General features: G+C 33.3%; 1 protein-coding gene across 5 annotated transcripts in view; it reads left to right on the forward strand.

The window, feature by feature from the left end:
- Window positions 1-20,788, forward strand: part of UCHL5 (ubiquitin C-terminal hydrolase L5) — a 44,408-nt gene extending 23,620 nt beyond the window's left edge. For 3 of the 5 annotated variants that reach the window (XM_059147113.1, XM_059147117.1, XM_059147115.1), the window contains 8 exons: window positions 1,340-1,465; window positions 1,548-1,609; window positions 1,695-1,825; window positions 3,867-3,930; window positions 8,586-8,688; window positions 10,021-10,134; window positions 13,193-13,291; window positions 18,446-20,788. In XM_059147113.1, coding sequence (XP_059003096.1) covers window positions 1,340-1,465; window positions 1,548-1,609; window positions 1,695-1,825; window positions 3,867-3,930; window positions 8,586-8,688; window positions 10,021-10,134; window positions 13,193-13,291; window positions 18,446-18,490 — 744 coding nt within the window. In that variant the 3' untranslated portion in view covers window positions 18,491-20,788. The remainder of the gene's footprint in view (window positions 1-1,339; window positions 1,466-1,547; window positions 1,610-1,694; window positions 1,826-3,866; window positions 3,931-8,585; window positions 8,689-10,020; window positions 10,135-13,192; window positions 13,292-18,445) is intronic. The other 2 variants (XM_059147114.1, XM_059147116.1) reach the window with 1 other exon arrangement.
- The last annotated feature ends 2,165 nt before the right edge of the window (window positions 20,789-22,953 follow it).

Genomic DNA, 22,953 nt, shown 5'->3' on the forward strand with positions numbered 1-22,953 from the left:
TATTTGTTTGAGAACTGGGTAGAAGAGAATGTTTCCTAGTAGAGAAAGCAGTCTCATTGAGGAATTTTTCAAACATACTGCTGCAAATGATGTAAGAACTGGTGGATTTCACAAGACCTCAAAAGCCTCTGGCAATGTAATAAGTAGAGGACTATGAGAATTAAATACAGAAGATAATTGAAAGTTTTTCTTCAGAAATATGGCAGGATATAAATAGCTTGCTAAATTGTAAACACATAAGTGAGTTAGCATTTTGGAAAGACTCTAGAAAATAGTATTTAATTATAATGTAGTAACAAAATAAACAGCAATAGTACTAAACTTTATTTTTTTTAAAGGTCATTCACCAAATTTAGTTCAACTTTATAATTAACCTTGGTGGTATTCACACTGATCATCTGAGGTTCTTTCTAGCTCTATAATCTCAACACTGTATAGGGGTTATAGGAAATATGGAAGAAGCCCTTGACCACAGTAGGTTATAATCTCGTTAGAGAGACCACATAATGGCTGAGCCAGCCTGCATAGTGGCTGACTGCACAAATTCTAGAACTGGGACTATCTGCCTCTTACTTAGCTTTGTGCCCTTGGGGCAAGTTACTTAACTTCTCTGTTCCTTAGCTTCCACTAATGTAAAATGGGGATAATAATATTACTACGTCTTCATAGATTGTTGAGAGAATTAAAAGAATTAATACACGTGAAGTGCCTAGAAAAGTACCTGGCACATAGTACGTGCTATCTACATGTTTTTTCACTCTTACTAAAATGTAAGGTCCACATAATTTGCTAAATAAATTGTTAACAACTAGATGACAGCTCTGTAAAGACTGTATAGGACTGAGCTGAAAAAAATGTGTGGACAAAATGTATCCTCTCTAGGAACTCGAAGGTAGAAACTAATAGCAATTGTTGTTGGATAATTTCTCTAAAAGCCACCTAGGTGAGTTGGAGCTTATGCTGAATACGGAAATTTGGAGAGGCAGAAACAAATTTGGGAAGAAGTATGAATAGGAGGGAGGACAAGTTATTTTGGCTTAATCAGCTATGTTTACGATTAGGAAGGATTTGTCTTATTACCCTAACTGGTTGGTTTCACTGATGTTAGGAGTTTATTTAATTTATTTGGTTTCCTAGAATCCTCAACTCCAGAATTGCAGCAAATTCCTGAAAATACATTAGAATGGAATTAAACATGTTTATTATGTTTATGTTAAGACTATATGAAATACATTTTGAAAACTATTAGCGTTATTCATATTTTAGAGGGCATTGTCATTAGTTAAAAGCTGCTTTTTAAAAAATAAATTAATAATATTTTTGCTTTTATGTTTTATAGGTAATTAACAATGCTTGTGCTACCCAAGCTATAGTAAGTGTGTTATTGAACTGTACCCATCAAGATGTCCATTTGGGAGAGACATTATCAGAATTTAAAGAATTTTCACAAAGTTTTGATGCAGCTGTGAGTATACTCTTATTATTCCTAAAATGTCCTATTTGTAATAGTTCTCCTTTTAATAGGCTATTTTAACAATTTATTTTAGATGAAAGGTTTGGCACTGAGCAATTCAGATGTGATCCGACAAGTACACAACAGTTTTGCCAGGTAAAGAGACTTTTTATTAAATAAACACTTGTTCTTTTTTGCTTGTTTGTCTCTCACTATTTTTTTTTCTTCTTCTTCACTGAAGACAGCAAATGTTTGAATTTGATGCAAAGACATCAGCAAAAGAAGAAGATGCTTTTCATTTTGTCAGTTATGTTCCTGTCAATGGAAGATTGTATGAATTAGATGGATTAAGAGAAGGACCAATTGATTTAGGTAATCTGGTTCCTGTTCTAAGTATTGCACTTTTGACAAAAAAAAAATAGTGTATTCTCCTTTGTTTTTGCCACAATGCTGCTTAGATTTTATTTTGTTTATTTATTTGTTTAAAAGATTTTATTTATTTATTTGACAGAGACACAGCGAGAGAGGGAGCACAAGCAGGGGGAGTGGGAGAGGGAGAAGCAGGCTTCCCTTGGAGCAGGAAGCCCGATGTGGGGCTCGATCCCAAGACTCTGGGATCATGACCTGAGCAGAAGATAGACGCTTAATGACTGAGCCACCCAGGCGCCCCTCTGCTTAGATTTTAAGGGGAAGGTGACTGTAAGGTAGTATAATGTCATGAAAGTCATAAGCTTTTCATTTCTTTGTGAGGTTAAATAACAGGAAGGACATATTAATACTATGGCTTGACTGGGATCTTTAATTTTTTTTCTAAGAGAAAATTTCTTTAACCCATGGATAGATTATGTAATTTATTTTTTTAATTTTCCAGGTAACTTTAAAAAGCTACTTCTTTTAGTGAATATTAAGTTATTCTTGTCATTTTTAACCTACTGATAACAGATGGTAAGCATTTCTTACCATTTTGCATTAAAATATTTTCACTTAGAATTGGATCATTCAGAATCACTTTAATTCAGGGTTTAACAGTCTACAAAAGTGTTTTTCTTTGAAGTTTCTGTTTATTTTTTATTTTTTAAAAGATTTTGTTTATTTATTTGACAGACAGAGATCACAAGTAGACAGAGAGGCAGGCAGAGAGAGCGAGGAGGAGCAGGCTCCCCGATGAGCAGAGAGCCCCATGCAGGGCTCAATCCTAGGACCCTGGGATCATGACCTGAGCCAAAGGCAAAGGCTTTAACCCACTGAGCCACCCAGGCGCCCCTGAAGTTTCTGTTTAAGTAGTGCAATAATATGCTGTTCTTTGGACCAGAGGGTAGATATGTCCCAATTCTATCCATCTGTAACCTTAAGCAAAAATGATAAATGGTTAGCAAGGTAAGGGTAAAATTGGTAGTTCTGATATTGTACTAAAATCACACGCTCACAAAGAATTTTAACTCTTTATTTTTAGCTCATTAAGTTTCCCTTTTTAAAAAATTAGGTTCATTTTAATTTCAACAAAACCTGTTCTTATTAAAGAATTAGGTTCTTTTTTAAAAAATTAGGTTCATTTTAATTTCAACAAAACCTGTTCTTATTAAACCTAATGTTATCTGCTGTTCATAAAACTTTGTAGTTCTATTAGATTAAAAAATGAACCTACGTTCATTTTGTTTATACTTTTTGACCATGTCCCCTGCATAGAACCAGTAATTCATCTATGAAGATTTATATGTTACCTCTATATTTAAAAATACTTAATTTTTTATGTCACAGAAAAATAGAATTTTTAAAAATTCTTTTGAAGTTTTTTGTAGTTTGGTGGTTAAGCTGATCTCTGTATTTTCTCTGTTGGCTTCTATCTGGTCACTTACTCTGTATTTATTAGAACCTTCAAATACAAAGGAAGTAAAAGATAAAGTAGAACAGCTAGTTTTGCTATACATCTAGTGGCTGTGCTAAAAATTATGGTGAAAAAGAGGATTAATACAACTGGGTAGAATTAGTTTTGCATTATGTATAGATTTCAGTTTTTTATTTTATAGTTATGGTGGGGAGTCAGGCTGATAAGAACTGAATCCTTATTTGCTACTAACTTGTGTGCTATTTTTCTTAGTCCTTGGTTTTACTACTGTAAAATGGTATTCTTATTTCACAAAGTTGTGGATTTTAATGGGATAACTCCTTAATGAATTACTTTTCCATACATTTGTTGAGCACCTGCTAAGTGATGTAATAATGTAGTAATGCAAATTATACTCGTGCTTTCTTTGCCTTTATCTTTAAATTGAAGCTTAACATTGTTATGCTAAAAGGATTTTTACCATCCTGAATTTTCCAAAATATTTATAAAAAGATATTTTAGACTAACTTTTGAAATAATTTTATTGTTGATTTCATTTGATTTAATTGCTTTCAAATTTCTTTCTAGGTGCATGCAATCAAGATGACTGGATCAGCGCAGTGAGGCCAGTCATAGAAAAAAGGATACAAAAGTAAATGCTCAGCTAATCTCACTGGCATAGTATTCTAGTTTTTAAACATTTTCTTTCATCTTGTATTTTATTATTATTTTAGCAGTGCTTGAACATCTACTTTTGATTGAATTAATATGTTCAGGAAATCTATTTCAGAAATATTTAAATTCTACATGGTAATGTGTCCTCTTTATAAAGGTTAAACATGCAGATCTCCATTAGATATTTTGTATGGTTGTTTTGTGGAGTTGTTTTTAAGCATATTTTTAAATTAAATTAAAACCCTTGTTTTGAGATAATTATATATTCACATTCAGTTACAGAAATAATATGGAGAGATCCCATGTACCTTTTACCCAGCAGTGGTAACATCTTATCAAACTAGAGTACAGTGTCAACAGCCAGGATGTTGATACTGATGCAATCAAGGTACAGAACAATTTCATGAGCACAAGGATTTCTCATGTCACGGTTTTAGAGCCACAACCACTTCCTCTGTTGCCACTCTCCCCTCCCATCTTTAATCCCTAGTTTTATCATTTTTTTCAGTTAAAGAATGTTATATAAATGGAATCATACAATATGTAACTTTTTGGATTGGCTTCTTTCACTCAGAATAATTTTCTGGAGATTTATCCAGGTTGTTAAGTAAATAAGTAGTTCATTCTTTTCTAATGGTTGGTAGTAGTCTATGGTATGGGTAGGACCTTTTTTTTTTTTCTTTTTTTTTTCCCTCATTTACCCATTGAAGGATATGTGGATTGCTTCTAGTTTTTGGCCGTGATGAATAAAGCAGCAGTAAACATTTGTGTACACATTTTTGTGTGAACATAAGTATTCATTTCTCTGAGATAAATGCCCAGAAGTGCCATTGCTGAGTTGTAAATGCATGTCTAATTTTCTAAGAAACTGCCAGACTCTTCCAGAGTGTATCATTTTTCATTCCTATCAACAGTGGATGAGTGATCCAGTTTTTCCATATCCTTACTAGCATTTGGTTTTGTCAAAATTTTTTATTTTAGCCATTATAGTAGGTGGTAGTGATATTTCATGATAGTTTTAATCTGTATTTCCCTGATGACTAATGATGTTGAAAATCTTTTCATGCCTTTTGCCTATTTTGTGATTAGATTGTTTTTGACTGTTGAGCCTTGAGTTTCTTTAGATAGATAGTACTAGTTCTTCATCAGACATGTTGCCTGCAGATATTATCTCCCAGTCTGTAGCCTATCCCGTAATTCTCCCAGTACAGTCACAGAGCAAAACCTCTTAATCCCAATGAAGTCTAATTTATCACTCTCTTCTACTATGAATTGTTTTTTGTTGTCAAATCTAAGAATTCTTTGTCTAGCCTGAGATCCTGAAGATTTTGTCTTTTTTTCCTAAATAATTTATGTTTTAACATTTTACATTTAAGTCTGTGATCCATTTTGAATTGATTTTTGTACATGTTGTGAAGTTAGTCAAAGTTCATTTTGTTGCCTGTGCATGTCCATTTACTCTAGCACCATTTGTTATCCTTCCTCTAACAACTTGGTAGCATTATAATAACAGGTGGGTGTATTTATGTGTCTGTTTCTGGGTTCACTACTCTGTTCTGTTGACCTGTTTGCTCTCTGACAGTCCTACACAGTCTTGATTACTGTAGCTGTATTGTAAATTTTGAAATCAGATAAACTGATACCTACAACTTTATTCTTTTTCTTCAAAATTGTTTTAGCTGTTATAGTTCCTCTGTCTTCCCAGATAAGTTTTAGTATAATCTTGTGCATATCTACAAAAATTCTTGCTGGCATTTTGATAGGAATTGTGTGAAACATTTCTATCCATTTGGGGAGAATTGACATCTTTACTATGATGAGTCTTCCTGTCCATGAACATCATGGTATTGTCTCTCTATTTACTTTGATCTTCTCTAATTTCTTTCTTCAGCATTTTGTACTTTTTAGCATACAGGTCTGGTACATGTTTTGTCAGATAATAAAGTACCCAAGTACTTGAGTCTTTTGAGTGATTACAAATGATACTTTATTTTCATATTTGATTTCTTTGATTATTGTTAGTATGTAGAAACACAGTTGATTATTTTCTTTCTTGCATACTTTGACGTTGTTGAACTCATGCACCAGCTTTAGAAGTTCTTTGTGAGTTTCTTGGCATTTTCTTCATAATCATGTCATTGCAGATTGGGATAGTTTTGGATTTGTCTACTTCTCATTTCAGTTTTAATCAGTTTTTACTTTATGTATTTTGCAGGTCTGTTGTTTGGTGTGTAAACTAAACATTTATCATTATTTCTTCTTAGTGGATTGATCTTTTTATCATTATGTAATGTCCCTCTCGAGTAAATTTTCTTTGTTTTGAAATTTACTTTATTTCATAGTGATATAGGCAGCTCTGTTTTCTTCTGATTAGTGTTTTCATTTGAGTTGAGATCTTCATCATTTTTAATATGACAAATGATTACAGGTTGAGATCTAGACATTTGTAGTTTTATATAAAAAGATCCTGGATTTTTTTTTTTTTTAAGATGTTTTATATATTTGTCAGAGAGAGAGAGAAAGAGAGCACAGGCAGGCAGATTGGCAGGCAGAAGCAGAGGGAGAAGCAGGCTCCCCGCCAAGCAAGGAGCCCAATGTGGGACTCGATCCCAAGGACCTGAGCTGAAGGTAGCCACTTAACCCACTGAGCCACCCAGGTGTCCCAAGACTCTGGATTTTTTAAATGAAATTTCTGTTAAGCTAGTTTATATGGGCACTGCTCTGGCTGAGTAAATCAGGATGTTACCTCATTACTGCCAGGTGGAAGTAGATGTTCAGGTTTCCACTCTGCTTCCACTGATACCTGAGATGGGAAGAGGTTCCTTGTTATTACTGGGCTGGGGGCAGTTCTGGCCCCCAAAAGAGTGTCCACTTGATACTACCCTTGCTGGAAGGAGTAGGAATGCCTTGTTACTGCTTACCACATGGCTTCACTGTCACTGGAGTGGGAGAGGCTCCTTTACCACTGTATGGTAGTGACTTCCCACTTGGCTTCCCTTTTAGTTTCTTCTAGATACTGCAAATAGGTGCAAATAGGTGTCAGTATTGTCCACAGGGATGCAAGTCCTATATCCCTATTCGGTCTTTGCTGGTAGGTAGAGTTGGGGCACAGTTTTTTTCGGGTTGTGTCTAGCTATGGTAGAGTGGTTATTATCTAAAAGTTTTCTGTCTCGTGAGTTGCTCCTTTCCTGTTTGGATAGAAGGAATAGACTTTTTCTCGTCCATTTTTTGTCTGTGCCTGTTGGTATTTCTTAGCTGCTGGCTTCTTTAACTCCAGGTCTAGGCTATATGAAGGCATATAAGATAACTCACAGAGTTCATCACTGTGTTATTTTTGGGTCCTGGTTCCCTAGCTTCTCTGCCTTCTCTCCACCTTTCTGAATGTTCAATTTATGCTTTCGTTTTCTTTTTAAAAATATATATTATGTCTGGTGTTTTTATTTTGGTATTTTCTTAGTGAGAGAAATGAGGAAATGGAAGTTCCACAGCAGAGTTTTATTTTATTTTTTTAAATTTAAATTCAGTTAATTAACATATAATATATTGTTTCAGGGGTACAGGTCTGTGATTCATCCATCTTATGTCATATCTAGTGCTCATTACAATACATACCCACCCCAGTGTTCATCACCCAACCACCCCATGCCTCCCAACCCGTCCCCTCCAGCAACGCTCAGTTTGTTCCCTGAGATTAAGTCTCTCATGGTCTATCTCTCTCTCTGGTTTCGTCTTGTTTGATTTTTTCCTCTCTTCCCCTATGATCCTCTGTCGTCTTGTTTTTAAATTCCACATATCAGTGAGATCATGTGATAATTGTCCACAGCAGAGTTTTAAAAACATTTTTACATGGTTTAAAGCATGTAGTTATAGTGCTCTATACTCTTTCAGTGAATAGAACTATGCGAAATTGTCGTTAAGTATATAATGCAAAAACAGGCTTAGATTTTCTGTATATTTTCATCTTGATTAAGCACCACTTACACATCTTACCAGTAATTCTAATGTCAATCGTTACCATAAATAAACTTAAACTGTGAGATGTCTCATTGTGATACTCTGGTATCAGAGTAGTGAAAATAAAATAGCGTTCAGAAATTTTGCAACAGGATATAGCCACATTATATTAGTAAAATATTATATAATATTTTATAGTTTATAATTAAATGTAAAGTATAAGTGAAATATAAAAATATATGGACTAAAAATGGCAGCTACATCATGACTTGGAAAAAAGTATGTAGTTAGGAATACAATTAATTACCACCAAAATGCCATAATAATTAATCCAACAACTGGGAGGTCTTAGTTTAGTTATTTTTTTATGAGATCTGAAGTAAATGATGGTTGCCATATTTCTTATGAAAGTAGGAAAATGAAATATTTTTATTTCAAATGTTTAGTGATATAATTTTATTTTAGAACATTTAAAAATATTTGTGATTAAATTTAGCTAGTTTTTTTCCTGCAGTTATAGCCTTTCATATATGAAAGCTTTTTTTAAATGTCAATTTTCACTGTAGCCAATTGATAGTATTTGTGTTTATCCTAAAGAGCCATGGGGTAGTCACAATAGATCTTAATTGTAATAGTGTTACAATTCTTTATTACATTATAAACTTTAACTTTTTTTAGGTACAGTGAAGGCGAAATTCGATTTAACTTAATGGCCATTGTGTCTGACAGAAAAATGATATACGAACAGAAGATAGCAGAGTTACAAAGACAACTTGCTGAGGTTTGTGACCACATTTTTAAGTGCAAAGTTCTAGTTCAGTTGTCTCAGGAAAGGTATTCTCTCTCTTTGTTCTTTCTCTCTTTATCCGATCTCATTGTTTTTTTCTTTCTCTGTTCTTTCTTTTTCTCTTTCTTTCTCTTTTTCTCTCTCTTCCTCCCTTCCTTCCTTCTTGATTTAATCAAGTGTCCTGAGTGGTGATGAAGAGAACACACTCGAGTCAGGCTGCCTTGATTTAGCTCCTGGCTTTGCCACTTAGTGGATGTGTGAATTGGAATATACTTCTTTGTGCTTCACTTTCCTTCTCCCTCCTTCCCTCCCTCTCTCTCTCTCTGTTTCTTTTTTGAGAGAGAGAGAGCATGTGCTCATGAGTGGTAGGGGGCCAGGGAGAGGGAGAGAGAATCTTAAGTTTCGTGCCCTGCATGGAGCCCATGAAGGGCTTCATCTCATGACCCTGAGATCATGACCTGAGCCTAAATCAAGAGTCAGTGGTTTAACTGACCGAACCACCCAGGAGCCCCTGTGCTTCAATTTCTTAAATTAAAATGAAGTGAATTGTATTTACCTTAGAAGGCTGTTGCGAGGATTAACTGAGATAATATATGTAAACAACTTAAAACAGACTGACAAACATTACATGCTAAGTAAGTGTTAGCAATTAACTATTTAATTTCATTATGAAATTGAGCAAGTTAGAATATATTTCTCACAGAATTAATTGGGTACATTTAGATTTACATAAAATCTTTACTAGTCTATGTAATTGTTTTTTTGTTGTAATTACGATTGGAGAAGATAATTGGTAATAATATCTTCTTTATATTCTTTAGGTGACATTTTCTTAATAGCATATTCAAGCATTTTGTGGCTGAATAAAAGATTGTAGCACTATAGTATATTGCAGTATAGATTTTTTTTAGGTAAAAATTCGTATGTGTTATCGTAGAACATAGGAATATGGGAAGCACTTTCTTAGGGCTTTTGTTCTTTAACATTGCAATTAGACTGGTATTCTGTCACCAGTATTAAGAGTAAAATTTGAGGGGCACCTGGGTGGCTCAGTTGGTTGGGCGTCTGCCTTCAGCTCGAGTTGTGATCCTGGGGTCCCACAATTAAGTCCCGCGTGGGGCTCCCTGCTCAGTGGGGAGTCTGCTTCTCCGCTAACATGTCTCCTCTCATTCTCTCTCTCAAATAAATAAATAAAATCTTTATAGCGAAGGAAGGAAAAAAAGTAAAATTTGAAAATAATTGTACTGTGTTATCATTTTAAAATAGTTTGGATTCAAGCCTCAATCATTAGGGTATGCTGTTTTCTTTTTTTTTCTTTACCCTAAGGAGGAACCCATGGATACAGACCAGGGTAGTAATATGTTAAGTGCTATTCAGTCAGAGGTTGCCAAAAACCAGATGCTTATTGAAGAAGAAGTACAGAAACTAAAAAGATATAAGGTATGTTTTCTATTTTATTTGTTCCTTTGTTTTAATATAGAGTAGTATATTTTGACATGAAGATATGTTGAATACGTGATTGTTTTACCCATCATTTACTAGTTTTCAGAATAATGACTTGGTTCCTTGGCACCCCACAAAGGTGTAACTAGTGAGGTTTCTTTCTTTTGATTTTTTTTTTTTGAAGTATTGTTATGAACAAATTTTTAACCTATTTGATGCTTCAGTTCACTGCAATAAATGATCAAATTGTCTTATCTTTGGCTATTAGGATCCAATTCAAGTCCTAAGTCCTTTTGATATGATTCTCTTCATCTTTGATAGCTTCCTTGATTTCTAGTATGACAAGATGTTTCAACTCCTCTTGAACATTTCCTACTTCATACTTGGATTAGCCATTTTTTTAAAGAAACCTTGGGTTCTTTTGGTGGGAAATATTATTTAGAAACCACTATTTGGGTACTCAGTGATCCTGATTAGTCATTATATCTAGGCCTTTTCAAAGCTAAGGAATACATTTTTGTTTGCTTCTTATTTTAGTTTTGAAGAGAAAACAATGTGAATTTGTACAATGTGAATTTACTCTTCAATTTAGAGTAAAAATTTAGAAATAAATTTAGAAATAAATTTCAAATTTAGAAATAAAGGGCTTAGGGCACCTTACTGGCTCAGTTGTTAGAGCATGAGAGTCTTGAATTCAAGAGTCATGAATTCAAGTTCCATCCCATGTTGGATGTGGAGCCTACTTTAAAAGGAAAAAAAAATGAGTTAAAGGGCATTATACTTGAAATTAATCATTTGCATTTCTTCTTTTAAGCTGAAAGTCTTGATTCCTAACAATATTAACGTAATGACTTGTTTTCTTTATAATATATTTTATATATATATAAAATCTATGGATATATATAGAAAGGTTCAGAGTAGCAATACTAGTGTTAATAACAATACAGTTTTTTCTGAAGTTTATTTTTTTCCTTAGGGTATACCCCATTTTGGTTATACAGTTAAATTACTATTTTTAAATTCACTTGAAAAAATTTTTTCTTGATGTGGTTCTGTCCCCAATTTTCTCTTGGTGTGGGTATATCACCAATGCACAATTGGATTCGTTTGTTTTATTTTCCTTTCCAGTTATTTAGGGTTTTAAAAAAACTTTTAATTTAATTTTAATTATGGCAAACATTTGTATAATTTAGAGTCAAATATAAAGCAAGTCTGTCTTTAAGACTGTCATTCTCTTTCACTTGCAGTCTGATAAGCTTTTTTCAGAGAGAGTGAAGAGTAGAAGGAGCTTTGAATTTTGCATAAGTTTGGAAATGGTAGTTATGTCATTTCTCATGTGTATCAAAATCATTGTTACTCATTTGAAGCTCAGTTGAAGGCAAGAATTGTCCTTTTTTCTTTTTTATTGCTCAACAAAGCGTTAGCATGGTGTTTCGCATCATACTTACCAGCCAATAAATGACTGTTAAATTAAATAAATCAACCTTGGACTGTAGGATTTCTTCAGTTGAAAGTAGTAGGGGCTGGTTCCAGAGAATTCCAAGTTCATGGAAGATAGGAAAGTAAGGGATGAAAGTTTAGATACTTATCTTCCATTTTATGTGGTATATAAAAATAAGTACCCGACACTTACATATTCTTAATGCAGGGTTATTTCATCACTAAGTTTTAATATTAGCCTAAGATAAAATACAGATTAAGTTTTCAGAATCTTTACCTACTACATTGCTTGAAAATGTCTGTTCAGAAAGGTAAAATGATTCTCTTACTGCTATAATATGAATATGTGTTAAGATTTTATTTAATTGGTTAATTAATTGAAGGAACCTGTAAGATATCACAACTAGTTAAAATAAGAAGTTAAAGCAGCTCAAATTTATATGAAGTAAAGGAATGTTGAATTTACTAAAAATGTAAACTGTCTTTTTTTCCTATGAGAAAAGGAAAGTAAATTGAACTTCTCCCAGACAGAATATTTAATAGCTGAAAGGGCAGTAACAAACTAGAATCACATAACTTGGGAGGGGTGCTCTAGACAATGCATGGTTTTCTTTCTTTCTTTTTTTTTTTTTAATTAAATTTATTTCTTTTCAGCATAACAGTATTCATTATTTTTTCACCACACCCAGTGCTCCATGCAATCCGTGCCCTCTATAATACCCACCACCTGGTACCCCAACCTCCCACCCCCCTGCCACTTCAAACCCCTCAGATTGTTTTTCAGAGTCCATAGTCTCTCATGGTTCACCTCCCCTTCCAATTTCTCCCAACTCCCTTCTCCTCTCTAACTCCCCATGTCCTCCCTGCTATTTGTTATGCTCCCACAAATAAGTGAAACCATATGATAATTGACTCTCTCTGCTTGACTTATTTCACTCAGCATAATCTCTTCCAGTCCCATCCTTGTTGCTACAAAAGTTGGGTTTTCATCCTTTCTGATGGAGGCATAATACTCCATAGTGTATATGGACCAAATTTTCCTTATCTATTCGTCCGCTGAAGGGCATCTTGGTTCTTTCCATAGTTTGGCGACCGTGGCCATTTCTGCTATAAACATTGGGGTACAGATGGCCCTTCTTTTCACTACATTTGTATCTTTGGGGTAAATACCCAGGAGTCAGTGCATGGTTTTCACTTGAAGTACAGATCTGTCCCTACAGTCTGTTTTCTTGATTAAAAGTAATTGAAAGAAAGATTGTTCTTGATCACAAAGTAAAGCTGGTTTCTTTAGGTATGACCTGATTATTTGTATAGTTGTAGTAGTAAGAGTGTTAATTTATCATGTGGGCTTCTTAAATTTACTTTCCTCTTAAGTTTTCATAAATAATTTTAGACTTTTAAAAGTGTTATTTGTTAGGCCAAGAGTAGGAAGCCACACCCAAGAAAGTCACATGTTTTGTTGTATTAGTCTTTTTTCTCATGGAGATGAAATCTCATTATTTCTAATATTTTTTCTTGTGAGAATGGAAAATTTACTCCCATTTCTGTTTTGAGTTGGATGCAAAGATCAAAATGTCAGAAACTTAGTGTGGTTTGATATTTGTTTTATTTTCAGATTGAAAATATCAGAAGGAAGCATAATTACCTGCCTTTCATTATGGAATTATTAAAGACTTTAGCAGAACACCAACAGTTAATACCACTAGTAGAAAAGGTAAGTATTTTACTGATGAATACTTAAATTAGATTTTGATTCCCCCAAAACAAGATAAACATCTTGACTTGAATAGAGGTAAAATTTGTTGAAGCATTCCCATTTCAATTTTTTTTTGCTTTTAGTTATTGCTTTATATTCTAGATGAGAATTAGTTCAACCTGATATTATAAAATAAAATAAGGAATTGCCGCACTGCTTTAGCCGTCCTGAATCCTTAGTGTTAAGAACTTAGGTTGTACCTAATATTAGAATAAAATTTTAAAATTTTCCTGTCTGTAAGCTGAAAGCAAAAAAATATTTTTTAAAGATTTTATTTATTTATTAGGGAGTAGTGGGGAGGGGCAGAGGGAGAGGGAGAGAGAATCTCAGGCGGACTCCACCCGGAATGTAGAGCCTGATGCATGGGGCTTGATCTCATGACCCTGAGATTGTGACCTGAGCCAAAACTAAGAGTCGGACACTTAACTGACTGAGCCACCCAGGTGCCATTAAGGTAGTTGAAAGCAAATTTTTGATTTTAAAGACTGAAACAGTAGATTTCTTGTTATTTATATTAGGAAAAATTTGGATTATCATGTAATTTAAAACTAGAATGGACACTGAAGGGGGAAAAATAACTATAGCTTAGACTAAGAAATGTTTTATTTTTTAATTCATTCCTAAGCTAGTATTCCTTCCCCCGAAAGAAAGTTCACATACGTTTGTGAAAAATGCTGATTTCTAAGATTTTTTCCTTAGTATAAGGCTCTTAAATAAAATAATTGCATAGTTGCAATGCAATTAAATTGTTTTTAAGTTCATACTGTAAGTCAGTGTTTCTGAAAGTGACCATTGCTGGATACTCTTAAAATACATGTTACCTGGTCCCTCCTCAGTTCTTCTCAGATAGGGGAAAGAATCTTTAATAAGTTACCCCAAGTGACTCTAATGCAGCTGGTTTGTGTATAAATTTTGAGAAACACTTTGAAAAGACACTACTAGGCAAATAAAATTTTGGACCATTAACTTAAGAGCAGAGTACATGGTTGGTATGTTTCTTATTAATTTTAAACTTTCTGAAGCAAAGATACATTTCAACCCAGCTTTTTTAATATCATCGTAAACAAAAGGAAATGAGACAGTGTTTTGGATCCTGAAACATGTGTGTTCTGCTTTTGCACTTAGTGCACAAATTATTGCAGAAAACTGCTAAGTCTACTGTTTTCCATACGATTTTCTGTTCATGTATCCCAGGGTGTTAAAGTTAAAAAATTCTAAGATGGGAAACTGATTTTAAAAGTTTTAAATTAAACAATTAGGGTTCTATGATTCTCAGAAGTTCCTAGATACTGTGTTCTTTGTATGAAACAGTATGAAATATTTCTCTATTAAAAATATTAAAATAATAATAAAATAGCATTGTGTTAAATCAAATGATCTGTTGCATCAGATTCTAACTGTAGATAAATATTACTAAAGGCCAGACAAATGTTATTAGAGGAATTTAAAATGTGTGTATTTTGCTTTAAAATTGGCCTGTAGATAAACTTTTTGATGCAAATTAGGAAAACAACCATTTTTGTTTTTTAATGACTATATCCCCAGATTTTTTTGAAAGCATAGTAGGGAGAACAAGCATTGGAACCGTAATTTCTTGCTTCACATTTTGGACACAGGGTGGCAGTGTATGAATGTCTTGTGTTAGCGGGACACCAGCTCTGTGTGTTCTTGTGTTTGCATCTTTTTTTGAAGGGATAGTTACTCATCTACGTTTTGCCTATTTCTTCAGACTATTCTTTGATTAATAATATTGGATAAGCAATATTGAAATTATGTTTATTCCTTGTGTATATGCAGTATCTGTTAGCCCCTAAGGAATTCCTTTAAAGGAATCAGTCTGTTATACCCTAAGGAATGTTTCCTAAGGAATCTAAAGAAATTCAGATGGATTATTTGATTAAAATTTTTGAAATTTTAAAGTTATTCGTCAAACATTTATCTAGCTTTAACTATATTCCAGAACTTCTTAAAGTCTGTAGATGTACATATAATTAAGACACGTTCTTCTCTCTTAAGCAGTTCATGATACAGTTGGAGAAAGGAATAAACAATTATAGTATTGTGCTGAATAGGATTGTTCTAGTAAGTGCCAGAATCAATTCATGCTGAAGATCCTGGGGGAGCACAGAGTAGCTCTTAAATAGCTTTATGCCACTTGAAGTTTCACAGCCACAAAATTTTAAATCCATGGTTAGAATCAATATTCTCTACCAATAAATCAGCTTCCTTAACCACAAATGTATTCATCTCATTTTGAAAAAAAAAAATCATTGTATCATACTGAATATCACTTTCTGCAGATAAACACAAATGTTACAAATAAAAAAAAATAATGATGAGATTTTGTAATTATATATAATAAAAAATCTTTAACAGTGGTAATTGCTTAATAGTACTACTTCTAAGAAAAATAACATGTAGAATACAGAAATGGGTAAGTTGAAATTACTCAGAATTAGTACATTTAACTGTTCCTCCCCTACCCCTCAGCCCCCTATGCCAAGGGAAAATAATAAAAGAATAAAGCATAAAAGAGGGAGAGGGAACCAAAGAGGAAAAATTTGGCTACTCTCGGCAGTAAGGTAAATGGCCAAACCTGTCCAAGATCAGATTCCTGAGTAACTGAGATAGTTGCTTAGAGCCTGTGCTTGCATAAAAATATTTACGTTTGAAAATCTTTTTATTTTATAGAATAATAAAGAAAAGATCAAGACTTTGATTCTCCTGAAGCCATATGGCTATAATGAATTAGGTTAAGGTCTAGCCTTGTAAGTATTTTTGTTACATGAGGCTTCTAATCTTCTGAGGCGTTAAATATGCATTACGTAAGAACTGCTCAGGAAATAACCTAAAAATACATAGTTATAAAACTTCTTATGGCATATACCAAATCTATTTCTTAAAATATAAAATCAGCTAGATGAAAATTTCATTTGTGAAACTTTTACTGAGTTCAGGTATACTTATAATTCTTTTAATATTTTTATCTTAACCTAGTAATTCTGGATCATTATCTATTACAGGTTTTTAACAATCACCCATAACCTACCATAATGTAAAATCATAGATTCCATTGCCCTGGGGGGATTCAAAACACCTTCACAATGTTGAATTTTGTCCCCATTTTACTAAAACATTACGATTCAATTGGTAATAATCTTTAGAACTTACTTCTTCTATTCCTTAATGGAAATAAGATAGAAGAACAGTTGGTATTCCCAGTGATATCTACATTGATATCTACGGTTACAGAATTATCCACTTGGGTCAGTGTATTTTGATATTTCATTAGCATACTGTATAGAACATAACAGTGTACCTTTTTTTCATACTATTTAGAAATGTAATATTGTTTTTTATTTTTAACAAAGTCTGAGCTTTTGGTTTAGTATATAGGCTTTGGGTTTTAAATTGAAGATACGTTATTAGCTGGTGCTTTTAGGCAAGTTATTATAGTTTCCATTTCTTCATCTATAAATTAGGAATCATACCTACTTCACATTCTTGAGGATTAAATGAGATCAGATCTATAAAGTACATAAATAAGTCCTCAATAAATGGTAATAATTATTTTTAACTTATTTCACTTATTTTTATCTGAATTATATAGTTTAATAAATGTATGCACACTCTGCATTATATGTCTGCTCATTTAATTATGTTATAAAGTTTACGTTATAAACCAGTAAGTTTATTTTTGTTAATCCTACTAAATAGTCTGTATGTTCAGAGTATATTCGGAGATCAATATGGGAAAAATACATATTTTTATTTCAAATTATATCAGAAATTTTATTTTTATTATTTAGAAACAGCTTCTTTGTTAAAAATTATATACATATTAGGGCACCTGGGTGGCTCAGTGGATTAAGCCTCTGCCTTCAGCTCAGGTCATGATCTCAGGGTTTGGGGATCGAGCCCCACATTGGGCTCTCTGCTCAGCAGGGAGCCTGCTTCCTCCTCTCTCTCTCTCTCTGCCTCTCTGCCTACTTGTGATCTCTCTCCGTCAAATAAATAAATAAAATCTTAAAAATAAAAATTATATACATATCAAATTATAAATTATGTTAATTAAAAATGTTTATGTAAGCAGTTTGATATAGTATGTATATTTCCTTTTAATATATTCTAAGGAATAACACTATTTTATCATATAGCTGTATGATAATTATACTACCTAATACATTATAAAAATATTGTAGTTCTAATTACCCTATTTTTTCCGTCCAAGGAAGTTTTCTTTTTCTTAGTTGCATAATAGCAAAACTCTATTCCTTGCTGATTCAAGTGGCATAGTGGAAAGAACATTATATTGTAGTTCTCTAAAATCTTATTTCTCAAAGTGTCATCTGAAGACCAGCAGAATTGGTATCCCCTAAAAATTTATTAGAAATTTAGAATCTCAGGCATTTTATTGAACAGCATTATAACAGGGTTACCCAGGTCTTTGGTATGCACGTTGAAAAGCACCACTATAGAACAGGTGTCTTTTGACCTCTTGCGGTTTTATTTTATACTAGCGGTGTGACTTTTTTCAAGTGTGAAATCAATAAGCTCTGTCTTCATCTGCTGAAAAATAAAATAGAGTTACTGGGTTCAAGCTATATAATTGTTATGAAGATCAAATGAAATAAGGTATGAGAGCATTTTTCTTAGGTTCTATAAGTAAATTTTATTAATACTACAGATATGTGATCCTTCAGTGATATTCTGTTAATCCCAACTATGCAGAAACTAGTATTTTTCTTATACTCAGTTTGAATGAGAAATGGGCACATAGGTAAATATATTGTTTTGAAGCATTTATGAATGAGTATGACTTTGTGGAATGAGTATGTATATTGAAATGATTACAATTATAATACATTTCAGTTGCAGATAAGAAAGAACTGTAAACCACACATGATCCTTTTTTACTGAGGGGCAGAGCATAACTATAATTTGTCCAGCAGTGGTATGTTGCAAGTCTTGAGTTATGAAAGCGAATGCTCTAGAAGTCTTAAAAACAATGAATTTCAAGTCTTTCAGCTTAAGTATGCCCATGTACACACATTTTAACATGATCTAAAATGGACTTTTAAGATTTTATAGAATACTATCTTTAACTTCTAGGCAAAAGAAAAACAGAATGCAAAGAAAGCACAGGAAACCAAATGAAGACGACGCTTTGGGATGCATACATATTTCTGCTTCTGCACTTATTTTCATGGAAACCATTAAGTATAAAGAACTTTGAGCAACATTCTAATTGATTCAATGCACGTTTGGCAATAGTACCAGTCTGTCTTGTCTTTAATGCATGGATTCTTTCCCAGCCTGCATCATGTGCATGTAGTGCATATTAAATAAAAGTGATATTAAGAGTGCTTGCCCAAATTCCATTATTTGACATTGGATCCAAGAACTTCTCTTATATATAAGAGAAGTTCTCTGGATATATACTATCATGATGAACCTAGAAATTGCATAAATGATATTCTCTACCTGTAATTATTATAATCAATATCTCGATCTTTTAGCTCAGTTACATGTTTAAAACTTATGAATGTCAGATCTTGATTAAATTAGATCTCTTGTTTCTCATCATTAGTGAAAAAAATCAGTATTTGTCTATTATATCTAAACATTTTGAGGATTTTAAAACTGAATTTTGTCTCGAGAAAGTATGGTTTTAATGCAGATCATTTGGAAAAGACAAAAGTATAGATTCTAGTGATTTTCATTGCTGCCAGAAGAAAAAGTAATAAACATTCAATTTATTTTAGCAGAATTTTTAAGTGTTTGGGGTTATTTATTTATGTATTATTAGAATAATTTTAGGAAGGTATAAGTATTGTGCTTCAAAGTAGAATTTCAGGTTAAGAATAAATGATAAATCTTAAAAGATTTTTGGTGTTACTCTCAGTCTGGCAGCATTTTCTGGCTGCTAAGCTGTATATAAAAAAATCAGAGGTTTGACAGTTTAGGCTATCTGCTTTTTTAAAAAAATAGGATGTGGTGGTAGAAGATCCTTCTTTGCCAGTTTGAATGAAATTGGTACAGCCCAATAGTTTCAAGAACCATGTACAGTCTGCTCACAATGGATTTTTAAAAATTACTTTTGGGATTTGCTTTTTTTTATTTTATGGAAAAATTGTACTCTTGCTCTTAATCTTTTCATAGTTAAACTTTAAAGGGGATTTTATGGAACTTCTCTTTAGAAAGGAAATGCAGTTTTTTTTAAACTAGATACATTTCTGAAATTGATGCATGACTTTTTAACAGTTTATTATGGAAAAGTTTAAACATGAAGAGGGACTGTGTATTCATCTTCTGGCTTCAAACACATGAATTTTTTTAAGGATTATTTTAAAACTTACTACACTGTGGTATTACTAAGTAACTAATGTGAAAAAATCTGGTGGGAATTGAGTAGAAAAATTAATAAAATATTTTTCACACATAATTTCAGTTGAAAATAATAAAGAGGAATTTGTAGTTTTTCATTTGTTTGTGGGTAAATATATTTTGCTCTGGATACAATAGTAATTATGGAGTGTTTTCAAACCCATGATAAAATTTTAAAAAGTGATTTATTAAGGATTATTTTAGGCTTCTCTTGATCCCAATATTTTCGACTTAATTTATATACCCTGTTTTTGTTTTTGTTAAGATTTTTTAGTTTGGGGTGATCTCTGCACCCAGCGTGGGGCTTGAACCACGATCCTGAGATCAAAAGTTGCATGCTCTACTGAATGAGCCAGCCAGGTACCCTTATATACCCTATATTATAGAGGCTTAAATTTTGTAAAGCAGTACAAGGAATATTATAGTCAATAGTATCCAGTCATCAAGACAGTGTGATACTAGCATAAGGATCAACAACAAAGTCAATCAGTGGAATCAGAAGAGAGCCTATAAACAAATCCACCTTTATATGGTTACCTGATTTTTGACAAAGGTTGCAAAGCAATTCAACAGAGAAGGAAAGTCTTTTCAATGAGGCCAGAACAACTAACCCTCCATGTGGAAAGAAAATGAACCAAGACCCCCTTCCTCACAAAAAAGAATTTGAGGTGGATCATTGACCTTTTTTTAATAGCTAAAGTACAAAGGTTTTTAGAGGAAAACGTAGGTGATCTTTGTGACTTGAGGGTAGCCAAAGGTTTCTTAGGTCAAGAAAGCAATAACCATAAAAGATCCAAAATTTCTTTATAAAAATTAAAAACTTATCATTGAAAGATGCTTTTAACAAGAGTAACCAGTATCAAATGACATTAAAAAATAGCTTTATAAAACTGTTAATAGGTGTAAGGATATTTTCTTACTAATCTAATTCTAATAAAATTCTTTGATAGGAATTTCCATAGCTTAAGAACGGTTTCTTTTATCTGCTTCTTCTTTGATAAATGTAAATGCATTGTGATCCTTCATGATAATGTCTGCCAGTGAATAAAGAAATACAATTTGTCTTTGTCTGGGTCTTAAGTCATGAAGCTGGTGGGTAGAGAAAATGGATGAATGAAGAGCAATCCAGAAATGTATAAATGTCAGTTATGTGGGAAGTTTTTTTCTTTCTTGAAAAGATGTATTGACAGGAGTATTTAAAAGAAAGTCTCCTTTGTTCTTTTCACTTTTGCCCTTTATTTTCTGAAATCTCATTTAACTCTTGGATAGGTGAAGGCATTTCCATTCTGTTTTGTGCCTTTTTAAATAACAAGTCAGATTTTTTTTTTAAGATTTTATTTATTTATTTGACAGAAAGATCACAAGTAGGCAGGGAGGCAGGCAGAGAGAGAGAGGGGAAGAAGCAGGCTCCCCGCTGAGCAGAGAGCCTGACGTGCGGCTCCATCCCAGGACCCTGAGATCATGACCTGAGCCGAAGGCAGAGGCTTTAACCCACTGAGCCACCCAGGCGCCCCAATAACGAGCCAATTTTAAGCAATATACTTTTGTTATCATAAACACAGAAAGCTTGCCAACAGCTGCTGCACTGGCTAGTCTCACCTCATATGTTTAGTTCCCAAGATAGCTGCCCTTTTTCTAACAGAGAGCAGTCAGCTTGACTATGCCACTAGAATAGATAAATAATTTGTTCTTAGATCGTGAGCCATGGGGACTTGCTCCCCTATTTAGACCATGAGACATATTCTGTGTGTATGATGGTGTTACATGCAGATTAATAACTTCTGTTAATCTAGTTGCCTAAAACATTTCAAGATACATTCAGAAATCACTCCCCCCCCCCCCCCGCCGCCGTAGGAAGATTTTGTGTCTTTTGGGGAAAAAAAGGCTTTTAAGATTTTTCCTTTAAAAAATTTTAAAGATAAGCAAAAATGAAATTTAAATTACCCATCATTCTACCATCAGGGATGACTACATTGACATTTTAGTGTATTTAGTGATTCTTTTTTTCCCAGTATGGGTGCATTTTTGTGTTTGCATGCCTGCATATTCCAAAATAGCTTTACGTAGTATATATTATTTTTAAAACAGATGATATGCAATTTATCATTTTTGTATCATTGACACTTACTTGCAAGAAACAAACTACTCTAGCTATTTGAAGAGGAATGGGGTTATAAGAGCATTTTGAAACTTAGTTTGTTAGAGGGTTATTGAAAGATATGGAAGAGTAGGCTCAAGTTTGGGTTTCCAGGAATGACTCCCAGCAAAACTTAGTTACTGGCGAACTAGCAGAACTGCTACATCTGCAGCAGTCAAGGGGTTCCCCACTGGACTCCCTGTTGTTAGGACTGCTGCAGGTGCCGCAGTCTGGGAATGAATGTGCTGCAACTTTGTGTTATACTAGCACTGGAAAGAAATTCAGCCTCTCCACAGTTAAACACTCAGAATAGCTAAAGCCACTCAGAATAAACTCTGTCACTCAGAATAGCTAAAGCAACAGGCCTTACTTTTGACTTTCAAAACTTACATTAGGTTTTCTGCAAAAGGAATCTAAGAAATGAGTTTTTAGCTCTCCAGTTTCTGCAGAGTAAGAAGGCATTTTAGTAGGAGGCTGGCAAGTCCACTCCATCACACATTATTACATTCCTCTATGGTAACAATTTTTTCTTTTTATAGGAGTAGTACATGTTTACTTTAGAGAAATGAGAAAATACAGAAAAGAAAAATATGAAAATAAAATCTAATCCTATTACCCAGAGATAATCACTGTTAGTGTTCTGATGTATATCTCCCCAGAGAATGTGTTTATACTCACACATGTAATAGATACTTTAGTTTTTATGAAAGAGGGATTACAATTAAATATTTGTTTGCATGCTTCCCAGCCCCTACAAACTTATTAATAAATGTGCTTGTATCATAGCGTTTTTTTTAAAGGTTGCTTAGTATTCCAATATATAAGTATGCTCTGTTGTATTTAATAAGCCCCTAGTAGTGTGAAGTAAAGCATAGAAACAAAATGCGCAAACCAGATAGTTTGATTTTGGGGGGAGGAATTTATTTTCTATTTTTATTTATTTATTAAAAGATTTTATTTATTTATTTGACAGAGAGAGGTCACAAGTAGGCAGAGAGAGGCAGGCAGAGATAGAGAAGGGAAGCAGGCTCCCTGCTCAGCAGAGATCCCAATGTAGGCCTCGATCCCAGAACCCTGAGATCATGACCTGAGCCAA

The sequence above is a fragment of the Mustela lutreola genome, chromosome 14, assembly GCF_030435805.1.
Source record: "Mustela lutreola isolate mMusLut2 chromosome 14, mMusLut2.pri, whole genome shotgun sequence".
NCBI lineage: Eukaryota > Metazoa > Chordata > Mammalia > Carnivora > Mustelidae > Mustela > Mustela lutreola.